The sequence below is a fragment of the Aptenodytes forsteri genome, unplaced genomic scaffold (assembly GCF_000699145.1).
Source record: "Aptenodytes forsteri isolate BGI_AS27 unplaced genomic scaffold, ASM69914v1 Scaffold485, whole genome shotgun sequence".
NCBI lineage: Eukaryota > Metazoa > Chordata > Aves > Sphenisciformes > Spheniscidae > Aptenodytes > Aptenodytes forsteri.
This window is the reverse complement of record NW_008795525.1, coordinates 145,156-155,273: the sequence shown is the minus strand read 5'-3', so window position 1 is coordinate 155,273 and position 10,118 is coordinate 145,156. Positions and strand designations below refer to the sequence as shown.

General features: G+C 60.9%; 3 protein-coding genes across 3 annotated transcripts in view; 1 reads left to right on the top strand and 2 right to left on the bottom strand.

Moving 5' to 3' along the window:
* Window positions 1-1,708, bottom strand: part of RRP8 (ribosomal RNA processing 8, methyltransferase, homolog (yeast)) — a 4,554-nt gene extending 2,846 nt beyond the window's left edge. The window contains exon 1 of the mRNA XM_009281988.1: window positions 1,604-1,708. Within this exon, the coding sequence (XP_009280263.1) occupies window positions 1,604-1,708 (105 nt within the window). The remainder of the gene's footprint in view (window positions 1-1,603) is intronic.
* ILK (integrin linked kinase) overlaps window positions 1-8,032 on the top strand; it is a 9,672-nt gene extending 1,640 nt beyond the window's left edge. The window contains exons 2-14 of the mRNA XM_009281976.1: window positions 1,192-1,194; window positions 2,611-2,710; window positions 4,079-4,244; window positions 4,623-4,718; window positions 4,872-4,968; window positions 5,080-5,163; window positions 5,423-5,508; window positions 5,848-5,957; window positions 6,205-6,332; window positions 6,625-6,746; window positions 6,833-6,932; window positions 7,022-7,152; window positions 7,355-8,032. Coding sequence (XP_009280251.1) covers window positions 2,622-2,710; window positions 4,079-4,244; window positions 4,623-4,718; window positions 4,872-4,968; window positions 5,080-5,163; window positions 5,423-5,508; window positions 5,848-5,957; window positions 6,205-6,332; window positions 6,625-6,746; window positions 6,833-6,932; window positions 7,022-7,152; window positions 7,355-7,504 — 1,359 coding nt within the window. The 5' untranslated portion in view covers window positions 1,192-1,194; window positions 2,611-2,621 and the 3' untranslated portion in view covers window positions 7,505-8,032. The remainder of the gene's footprint in view (window positions 1-1,191; window positions 1,195-2,610; window positions 2,711-4,078; window positions 4,245-4,622; window positions 4,719-4,871; window positions 4,969-5,079; window positions 5,164-5,422; window positions 5,509-5,847; window positions 5,958-6,204; window positions 6,333-6,624; window positions 6,747-6,832; window positions 6,933-7,021; window positions 7,153-7,354) is intronic.
* A 1,658-nt stretch (window positions 8,033-9,690) lies between these two features.
* Window positions 9,691-10,118, bottom strand: part of TPP1 (tripeptidyl peptidase 1) — a 13,236-nt gene continuing 12,808 nt past the window's right edge. The window contains exons 13-14 of the mRNA XM_019472767.1: window positions 9,843-10,000; window positions 9,691-9,755 (exon numbers count right to left, since the gene is read on the bottom strand). Coding sequence (XP_019328312.1) covers window positions 9,908-10,000 — 93 coding nt within the window. The 3' untranslated portion in view covers window positions 9,691-9,755; window positions 9,843-9,907. The remainder of the gene's footprint in view (window positions 9,756-9,842; window positions 10,001-10,118) is intronic.

Here is a 10,118-nt window from a genome sequence, read left to right as displayed (position 1 = left end):
GGCCGGGCCGGGGTCGGGCTGAGTCAGGCTGAACCGGGACTGGGTCGGGATCGGGCTGGGACAGGCGGGGGCCTGGAACGAACGCGATGGGGACAGGACGGATCCAGGTCGGGGTCAGCCCAGGCTGGGACGGGTCGGGGTCGGTGTGGGTTTGAGTGGGCTGCAATTGGGGCTGGGGTCGGCCTGGGTTAGGACGGGCTGGGGTTGGGGTTCATGCAGGCTGGGCTGGGCCCAGGTATGGCTGGGTTGGGATGGAGTTAGAGTTGGGCAGGGGCTGGGACTGGCCTTGGGCTGGGTGATGGGCAAAGGATGGGGCTGGGGCCGGTCCAGGGCAGGAAACAAAAAAGGGGGGTCGGGGGGACTGGGCTGTGCTGGCGTGGGCAGAGGCTGGCTGGTGGCAGCTGTGTTTGGAGTGTGGCTGGGTGGGCAGGCAGGGGCAAGGGGCAGGGGCTGACTGAGGACAGGCAGGCGCCCTCAGGGCTGCCCTGGGGCTCCTGTGCCGCTGGCTGGTGTGGGGTCAGTGCTGCTGGGATGGGACAGGGCAGGCTGGGGCCCACAACTGGGTCAAGCCCTGGGGTCCATGGGGCGGGATGGGGCTGGGGCTGCGCTGGAAGGGGTTGGGGGGGCTGCAGGGAAGAGTGGGGCCCTTGCAGCTGGTCTTGGGGAAAGGTCTTGGGTCAGGGCTGATGAGGAACGAAGGGGACGGCACGGGGCAGCCTGGGTCTCCGCATCATGGTGCCATGGCCTGAGTGGTGAGGAAAGGGGCCACAGGGGGCTCAGCAGGACTGACACAGCCACTTGTGGAGAGTGGGCAATGGGGGAGTAAAGGGCCCCTCGTTTCAGGCAGGGCAGGGGCTGGGGGAGGCCTGGCAGCCTGGCCAGGACTGAGGCAGGAGCTGGTGCGATGACAGACAGGAGTGCGGCAGCCCTGGGCTGAGCAGGAGTAATGGCTGGTGGAGGAGAGGTGGCGGTGACAGTGTGATGCAAGTCCCACAGGGCTGAGATGGGGATGAGGTGTTGCTGCAGTGCCCCTTCCCTGGTCCCATCCCAGATGGGTGGGTGGAAAATCCAGCCTGGGGGCAGCGCCATCAGCCCTGGGGCTCTGGGGCTGGCAGGACCTGCAGGACGTCAGGTCAGGGTACGGCACTGGCTCCTTGCAGCTCGCAGGCAGAGCTGCTCCGTCCTCTGCAGCCGGTGAGCCAGGAGCAGGACCGGCGCTGCCCTGGAAGTTCCAGAGCCCATTTGGTGCCTGTGGGGCCCCTTTGAGGGTTCAGGCCATGAGGCCGGTCTTCTGCGTCCCTCGCCTCATGTAGCTGCCCTGCAGGACGTCAGGTCAGGGTACGGCACTGGCTCCTTGCAGCTCGCAGGCAGAGCTGCTCCGTCCTCTGCAGCCGGTGAGCCAGGAGCAGGACCGGCGCTGCCCTGGAAGTTCCAGAGCCCATTTGGTGCCTGTGGGGCCCCTTTGAGGGTTCAGGCCATGAGGCCGGTCTTCTGCGTCCCTCGCCTCATGTAGCTGCCTGGAGCATGCAACACAGGCAGAGCGGCTGGGCGGGGGGGTCCAGAGCCCATTTGGTGCCTGTGGGGCCCCTTTGAGGGTTCAGGCCATGAGGCCGGTCTTCTGCGTCCCTCGCCTCATGTAGCTGCCTGGAGCATGCAACACAGGCAGAGCGGCTGTCCTGGGGGTCCAGCTGCCAGGTGCAGGGAGCATGTCGGGGCCCGTCCTGCCTGCACAGAGTGGGCGGGAGTCCCACTGCAGCTGGGCAAGTGCCAGGTCCTGTGGGGGCCCTGAGGGGCATCAGGTTTAAGCCCTCAGGGGTGTTTGTCAGGGACATTGTGCTCGGTCTGTCCCTGCACCTTCACTGTGGGACTTGCCGAGGGCAGCCCCACTTCCCTGCTTGATGCAGCAGACCCCCAGGCAGGAAAGTACCTGCCAGGCACGTCCCCGTGCTGCTGGGAAGCTTGGGGCAACGCAGCCCTGGGTCTCAGTGAACCTGCTGCTGTCAAGGGGTTAAAAATGGAACGAGGATGCGTGGTCTTTGCCTGGCTTTGGGCTGGGGTGTCTGGTGATTAGAGTGGAGAGAAGGGGAGCTTGTGGATCTTTGGAGCCCCAGTTTCTTGAGCGTGATGCTGTGCCAAGTTCAGCCAAGCCTGGGTCGGAGGTGGGGATCGGGAGGGTCCGTGGAGCTATTGGGATCCCTGCAGGGTGGTGCTGGACCTCCTCCAGCTCTGCTCCCTGAACCCCTCCTGGGAGATGCAGGCACCCGGGTCTGGCTGGGCCTGCAGATAAGCCCGTGGATGCCAAATCTGCTTCCTGCAAGCTGCTGCAGGCACCCATGACGCTGGAATCAGTCGTGAACTTCCCCTTCAGCTGCGAGTTCAGCTCTGTCCCCAGCCTTTGGCAGTCCCTGCGGTCTTCCACAGGGCTGATGAGGAGGGGGACTCGAGGCTCCCATCCTCGCTCCCCCAGGGAGATGCCCCAGCTGAGGGGCTGCCAGGAGCAGAGGGGCTGTGGGAGGCGATGTCCAGGTCCCAGGGCTGCGTGTGGGAAAGAGGGGCAGAGAGCCCGTCTCCACAGCATGGCCCCATGTCCTTACACACCCCTCCCCACAGCAAGAACCACAATGGACGACATCTTCACGCAGTGCCGAGAGGGCAACGCAGTGGCCGTGCGCCTCTGGCTGGACAACACCGAGAACGACCTCAACCAGGGGTGAGCAGGAGGGACCTGGCCTGGGCTGGACCTGTTGGGGTGCTGTCCCCGGCTCAGCTGCAACACGGGCCGAGGGCGCTGGACTGGGGCCGAGGGCGCTGGACCAGGGCCGGGGTTTGTTTCCGCTCTGCTCTGTGTCCTGGGGAGGGGGTGGGATTCAGCTCCTCCCCGCCGGGAGGAAGTTACCGCATCGCTGAGGCATGAGGGCTGCACATCCTCCAGCCGCTTCCTCGGCCGCCACTGCTCCCGGCCATGGGACGGGATGCATCTCGGCCACGGGTTGGGCTGGGGGTGCTGAGGAGAATCTCCCCATCCCCAGGGTGGCTGGTGTGTCTGGGTGACCACTTCCCCTGTCCCCTCTCCTGGGAGCACTGCAGCTGATGTGTGGAAGCACATCTGGGGTCTAACAGGAGGGCTGGGAACTACCCCGGGGCCAGGAGCTGCATGGGGCTGACCTGCGCCCTGCCCCTGTGCGCCCTGCCCCAGATCTCTCCTCCTCCCAGCACATCTCCTGCTCCAGGAGCTCCCGCGGGATTGCGCAGTCCGACATGCTGCCCACCTGCCTTTCAGGAGCAGCGTTTAGGCCAGGTGCAAGGTTTAGAGCAGATGTCTCCATTGCCTGTGGGCAGGCACAGCCTTCTGCCCGCACACCAAAGATCCCTTGTCAGGCCATGGCGTCTTTGCTGAACTCATTCTGGGCAAGGGGCCTTCCTTTGGCCTTTGGCCGTGTCTTTCAGTCCCTCCCAGGGGTCCCAGTGACACAGAGCTGTCCCAATCCCACAGGTCGTGCCTGAGGGACTGGGGGCTGGCTGGCACTCACTGGGGCATTTTGGTCCCGGGTGCCTGTGCTGGGGTACCCTCTGCCTGCGAGGCTGGCTGTCCTGTCTGCCTGCCTGCCTGCCTGCCAGGGTGGTGCAGGAGGGGTGGGGGGCAGATGGGGTCTGCTGTGCCGGGGAGCTGGAGGGAAGCCGGGGATGCAGTGGCCCCTGCCTGCCAGGCCCCAATCTCCTTTTAAGGCCTGGCTGGTCTCCTCCTCCCTTACTTGGCCAGGCACCACCAGAGCCGAGGGGGGACAGGGGAGGGGATCTGGCTCTTGCCAGCATCTCAGTGATTCAGCCCTGGAGAAGATGGGATTTGGCCAGGGCCTCTGGGGCCCTCATGGGGATGGGAGAGAGCAGGAGAGCCGCTCAGCCTGTCCCCTTTGCCTCTGCGGCCCATGTGTGGGCGCACATGGCGATGCCTGCCTGGCTGTGGTGCTGTCGGCAGCATCCTGGCCATGCTCGGCCCTTTTCTCCCTGCCTGGGCCAGGGGAGGACACAGCTGGCAGGCTGCAGCTGCTCAGCAGAGCTGTCCCTGCTGTCTCCGCAGGGATGACCACGGCTTCAGCCCCTTGCACTGGGCCTGCCGTGAGGGCCGCTCCAACGTGGTCGACATGCTCATCATGCGGGGAGCACGCATCAACGTCATGAACCGTGGTGACGACACCCCGCTGCACCTGGCTGCCAGCCACGGCCACCGTGACATCGTGCAGAAGGTACCTGCCTCCTGTGGCCAGCACCCTGCCCTCTCCCCACCGTTTTCCAGGCACCAACCTCGTGCCTTGCACAGCCCCGTGGCAAACTGAGCTGGACTCTGTGCAGCCCTCCGCCCTGTCTACCCAGGACTCGCTCCCCAATCATCTACCGGCTTCCTTGCCGTGAGCTTACTGCATCCCCACCTTGGTGTCTCTGAGCACCTCCATCCTCCCCACAAAAGCCCTGCATCCAGCCTCAGCCCCCTCCGAACAGCAGACCTTGCCAGCACCAAGGCAGCAAATGCGCTGCTGTTGGTGCTCCTGCCCTATCCCAGGGCAAAGTGCTGGGGGGGAAGGGGACCTGCTCTAGATTTACAGGGACTGTCCTCCTGCCCCCAGCTGATCCAGTTCAAAGCAGACATCAATGCCGTGAATGAGCATGGGAACACGCCTCTGCACTATGCCTGCTTCTGGGGACATGACCAGGTGGCAGAGGTGAGTGGAAGCACTTGGACACAGCCCAGGATGAGGGAGGTGGCTGAGGGGGGCACGGGGAGGGAGAGGAGGGACAAGGCAGGAGGCTGTGTGTGTATAAAGAGGCTGAGAAGAGGACAGCAAACTGCAGATGCTTGCTTTCTCCTCCCTCAGGACCTGGTGGGCAATGGGGCCTTGGTCAGCATTGCTAACAAATATGGTGAGACGCCCATTGACAAAGCCAAGACACCTTTGCGAGAGGTCTTGAAAGGTAGGAGGTTCTCGTCCTGACCCCACAACCTGCCTCTGGCTCCTGCTGCAGCCCCTGTGCTCAGCATCAGCAAGCTCTCTGCTTGTGCTGCCAAACTCCTTGTCCCTCCAGAGCGTGCTGAGAAGCTGGGCCAGAGCCTCACCAAGATCCCCTACAAGGATACCTTCTGGAAGGGCACGACCCGTACGCGTCCCAGTAAGGACAGAGCCTTCCCTAATGGGGATACTGTGGCAGGGGAGAGCACAGCTCTCCAGCATGGCAGGGCAGGCTTCTGGGGAGGGGGCGGCAGTGTGCACTGCAAATGGCTCATTTTGGAGATGGAAATCCCCTCGCTGAAGGTGGCTCCTCACAGGAGTGAGGTGTCCCACTGGTACTGCCTCTCTCTGCAGTCCCAGGTGGACGTTAGGAGGAAGGTTTGTGCAGCCACAGGCTGCATCTCCTCCTTTTCTTACAGGAAACGGGACTCTCAACAAACTTGCTGGAATAGACTTCAAACAGCTGAGCTTGAGCCAAAAACTCAATGAGAACCAGTCAGGAGAGGTACGTAGGCCTGTTGCCCCCTGGGACAGGGTAGCTGCACCCATGCAGACCGCTGCACTCTTCCCAGCCCCTGGGTGGCTGCAGACTGCAGAACTGGAGCACAACTGCTTGCTGGGTTTCCACATCCAGGCGTGGGGCCAGCCCACGCAGAGAGAAGGCACCTGCCCGGGACTGAAAGGCCAGGGTTCACTCTCACGCTTTGTCGTAGTCACTCCATGTTGCTGTGGACCTGTCGGTCCTGTGGGCTCCGTGGGCCCCACAGCCCTGTGCAAGGGGCTGGGAGGTGCTTGGGGACCGTGTGTCCTCTCACAGCAACTGTCTCCACCTGTCTCCCTGCAGTTGTGGAAAGGGCGCTGGCAAGGCAATGACATTGTCATCAAAATGCTGAAAATCCGGGACTGGACAACTCGGAAGAGTCGAGACTTCAATGAGGAATACCCAAAGCTGCGGTGAGTGCCAACATCCTTCCCCAAGGCAGCCGTGGCTCTCGAGGGCAGGCGTTACCTCCAGAGGAGTACGAGATAGGCAGGAGCCAACCAGGTCTGCAGGGTCGGGTGGTAGTGCTCCAGAGTGGTGCCCAGAGGACACGAGGAGGCCCTGGGAGGATGGCACGCTGGCAGCAATGCGAAGGGCAGGGAGGTGATGAGGGGGTGTGGGCAGCACCCACTGTTCTCAGGCCTGTCACTTCTCTTGCAGGATCTTTTCTCACCCCAACGTGCTACCAGTGCTGGGCGCCTGCCAGTCCCCCCCAGCACCCCATCCCATTGTCATCAGCCACTGGATGCCCTATGGTTCCCTCTACAACGTGTTACATGAGGGGACAAGTGAGTGCTGATAGGGGTGACAGAGCCGGGGGTTGAGGCTAGTCTCCCCATCCTCCCTCAAGAAGTTGCTTCTCCATGTGTTTGGGGGGTGGCAGGGGGCCTCTCCAGATGCAACACCAGGGTGGACCCAGGGTGAGCTCAGTCTCCAGTCTGCACGCCTTCCCCACACCCTGTGTGCAGTGTGTCTGCCAACATCACCTCTGTCCCACGCACACTGCAAGTGACACGGCACACACACACACACACACACACACACACCCCCTTTACCCTCATGCCACCTCCCTCCCTGCAGACTTTGTGGTGGACCAGATGCAGGCAGTGAAATTCGCCTTTGACATTGCACGGGGCATGGCCTTCCTGCACACGTTGGAGCCCCTCATTCCACGCCATCACCTCAACAGCCGCAGCATCATGGTGAGTGTCGGTGTTGCATAGCCCAGCCCTTCCTCCCGCAGACTGGGGCAGGGCAGGCTCCCCTCTGACCACCCCTCTCTCCTCAGATCGACGAGGACATGACAGCACGGATCAGCATGGCTGATGTGAAGTTCTCCTTCCAGTGCCCAGGGAGGATGTATGCACCAGCCTGGGTGGCACCAGAAGGTGAGTGCCCTGTAGCCAGGCCCCTCCTGCTGCTTGGCCCCTTCCTCACCCTCAGCCCCACTCAGCCCCCCATGCTGGATTCCCTACAGCCTTGCAGAAGAAACCAGAGGAAATTAACAGGCGCTCAGCTGACATGTGGAGCTTCGCAGTGCTGCTGTGGGAGCTGGTGACCCGTGAGGTGCCGTTTGCAGACTTGTCCAACATGGAGATAGGCATGAAGGTGAGGAGAGGGCTGGGCAAAATGCACCAGTCCAGACTAGATCAGCCAGGGCATAACAGGGCCTAAGCAGCCAGCAGGGAGGGGAAGCAAGGCCCACCGAAGGAGAGCCCACTGACACTCCTCCCAGAGGTATGGGCTGTGCCTGTCAAATGCAGGGCTGGGTCCAGATTTCTGATCCTGCCCTGCTCTCCCATGCTACCAGGTGGCACTGGAGGGGCTACGTCCAACCATCCCACCTGGCATATCCCCACACATCTGCAAGCTGATGAAGATCTGCATGAACGAGGACCCAGCCAAGCGCCCCAAGTTTGACATGATCGTGCCCATCCTGGAGAAGATGCAGGAGAAGTAGAGAGGGGGGTGCCTCCCAGCCAGCTGATGCTGCCACGCTTCCCTCCCCGCCACCCCCAAGTGCCTTCTTTAACCCCAGAGCCAAGGGGGAGCAGGGAATGCCCCCTCACCCTGAGCCAGCCACGGACACACGGTACAGACAACGCTGCCTTCTCTGGAGCTGCTCTGCAGGCTTCAGACACTGTAGCACCACATCTATGGCAGCACCTCCATCCTCCCTGGCAGCTATGGGCAGAGACTGAGCAGGCCTGGCCCACGACACAGAGCATGGCTGGGCTCTGCTACCTGTGAGGCTGGGATGGGGCTGTGGAGCCACCCTGTCCTCCTCGTCCCCATGCCCAGAGCAGCTCACCCACTTAACAGTTTCACGTTAGGCAATGCCCAGTCCTGGTGCTCTTCCCTACTAAGGACAGTGGGGTGAAGCTTGCCTGTTGCGCCCAGCACCACCCCAGCTTCGCGCTTCACTCTCTATCATTTCCATCCAGGCCATGTGGAAAAGCCGCCAGCATCTGAAATAAACATTTGTTATGAAAACGGGCTGCTGGTGGAGGGGTGTGTGCGTGCACAGGGCATTGTCCACAGAAAGGGGGACTGACTTGGGGGCTGGCCAACAGCCTGCTGAGTCCTAGACTCTGGATCTGCGCCTGGACCAACCCTCCTCCAGTGACTGGAACAAGGAAGGCAGGTGGGCTAACAGCACCCCCTCTTTTGAGAGAAGGGCCCATGCTGTCCGCAGTGCTGTCTGTGCAGGCCCCTGAGCGTTCCTCTTGAAAGACAACAGGTATGCTTGGGAGGAAGAAATGAAGAAGAGGGTTGGGCAGTCCTATTCCCACTACGCCCACTTTCCTTCAGCTTCCTGGGGTAGGGCTAAGCCCTCCTGGGAACGGCAGAAGGCGCAACTATAGTCCACCAGTTGCAAGCCCTACAACCAACCCTTCTCTGCACTGGCCTTTCAAAGGCATGGGACCAACTTCTGTTGGTGTAGCAAGAACAGAGGCCCTAGCAGGCCAGCTTGTGTGCTGTTTTACTTGTAGACAGGGCATTAGCACATGGGCAGGAAACAAGATGCCTTTCCACAAAAAAACCTACCCAGCTGTTTAATGGCACAGAAGCGACCCTAAAAAAGTTCCCAGTGACAATCCCTCAGACTTTATGTGAAGTAATGTGGCTTTTTCACATTGATGCCATATTCTGCAAGTGCTGGTGTCAGGTCTTCCATGGTCAGCGTGTACTTCTTATCCTGAAGGGACAAGGAGTAGCGTCAGTCACAGCAAGGACAATCTAAGCTGCCAGGCATTCCTCAAAACCTTGTGGGTTTAGGATTTTTCCCCTACAAGCTGTAGTGACCTGCATGTGCACAATTCCCAGAAGCAGCTGCAGAGCAGTGTTTGGGGCATTAACCAGCTCTTAAGTACTGCACGTTTTGTTTGCTCTGTGCCCTCAACTGCTCAATGGACAGAAAGACACTGAGCATTACTCAACGCTACAAAGATAAATTACATCGCCCTCATGAGGCCCCCGAACCACAAACAGATGATGACTGGGAGAATTCCCAGAAACTACAGCTACACGCTTGCTCCCCATTTGTGTTTTTCCCCCAAGCATCTGAATTTTGGTTGCTGTCAGAGGGAGGACGCAGGGCCAGATGGCCCTCGGTCTGATGAGGTGCAGCTACTCACACATTCCTGTGAAGCCATCAAAGCATATTCCTCAAATTCCACTGCCCACCTCATTTTCCCACCAGCGTCCCTTTTCCGCCAGCAGAGCCCTAGCTTATTAGTAAGCGTTCTGACCTTCAGGAGCACAACAGGTTTAAGACTTCCTACAACCCACATCCCCTCATTCAATGGCAGCAAGTTTAGCTTGCTACAGCCCCAGGAGAGGACATTTCCCCTCATCCAAGCAGCCATTCTGTCCTTCTCTCACCTTGCTCTTATTGCGGGAGCTACCTGAAGCTGTTCCCTTCATCTTGCAGTGCTGCAGCGCATCATTGGCAATATCAGAAATAAACTTCTGTGCGGCCAAAGAGATCAAACGAATGCTACCCAGCAGAGAAAGAGAAGGGATAATTTCAGACAGACAGCACAGAGCACCACTGGGATCAAGGAATTTCTGTTGGGGCCCCCAGCTATCAGACCCCATATGGGGTCTTTGAGGCCACACTCTACCACACCTGCTGCCACTTACATGCGTGGATCAGAGGCCTCGAATCCTGCTCTGTTGAGGTAATAGCCCGTGACGGCATCTGGGATCTGTACAAGAGAAAACTTGGAGGAAGTCTGCTTCCCTGTGGCAGCCCGTGACCTGCGTGCAGCCTGCCCCCAGCGCATCCCATGTACCGTAGGCGTGTAATCCTCCAGCTGCATGAGGAAGTCCACCAGCGGTGTTGTGGAGACCACCGGCTTCACGTCCCCGTTGGCCGCACTGGGTGGCACGTAGACCCCATTGGACATAGCCCCCTCAGGGGGAGCTGCAGCCACTGCTGCAGAGACGGGCACTGTGGGCACAGGGCACTCAGTGGGCAGCTCTCCCCAGGTGCAGCCCCGGCCCCCCACCTGCCGGGACGCCGATCCCCCACGGGCCGGCACCCAGGACCCCCGCGGTCACGGCGCCCC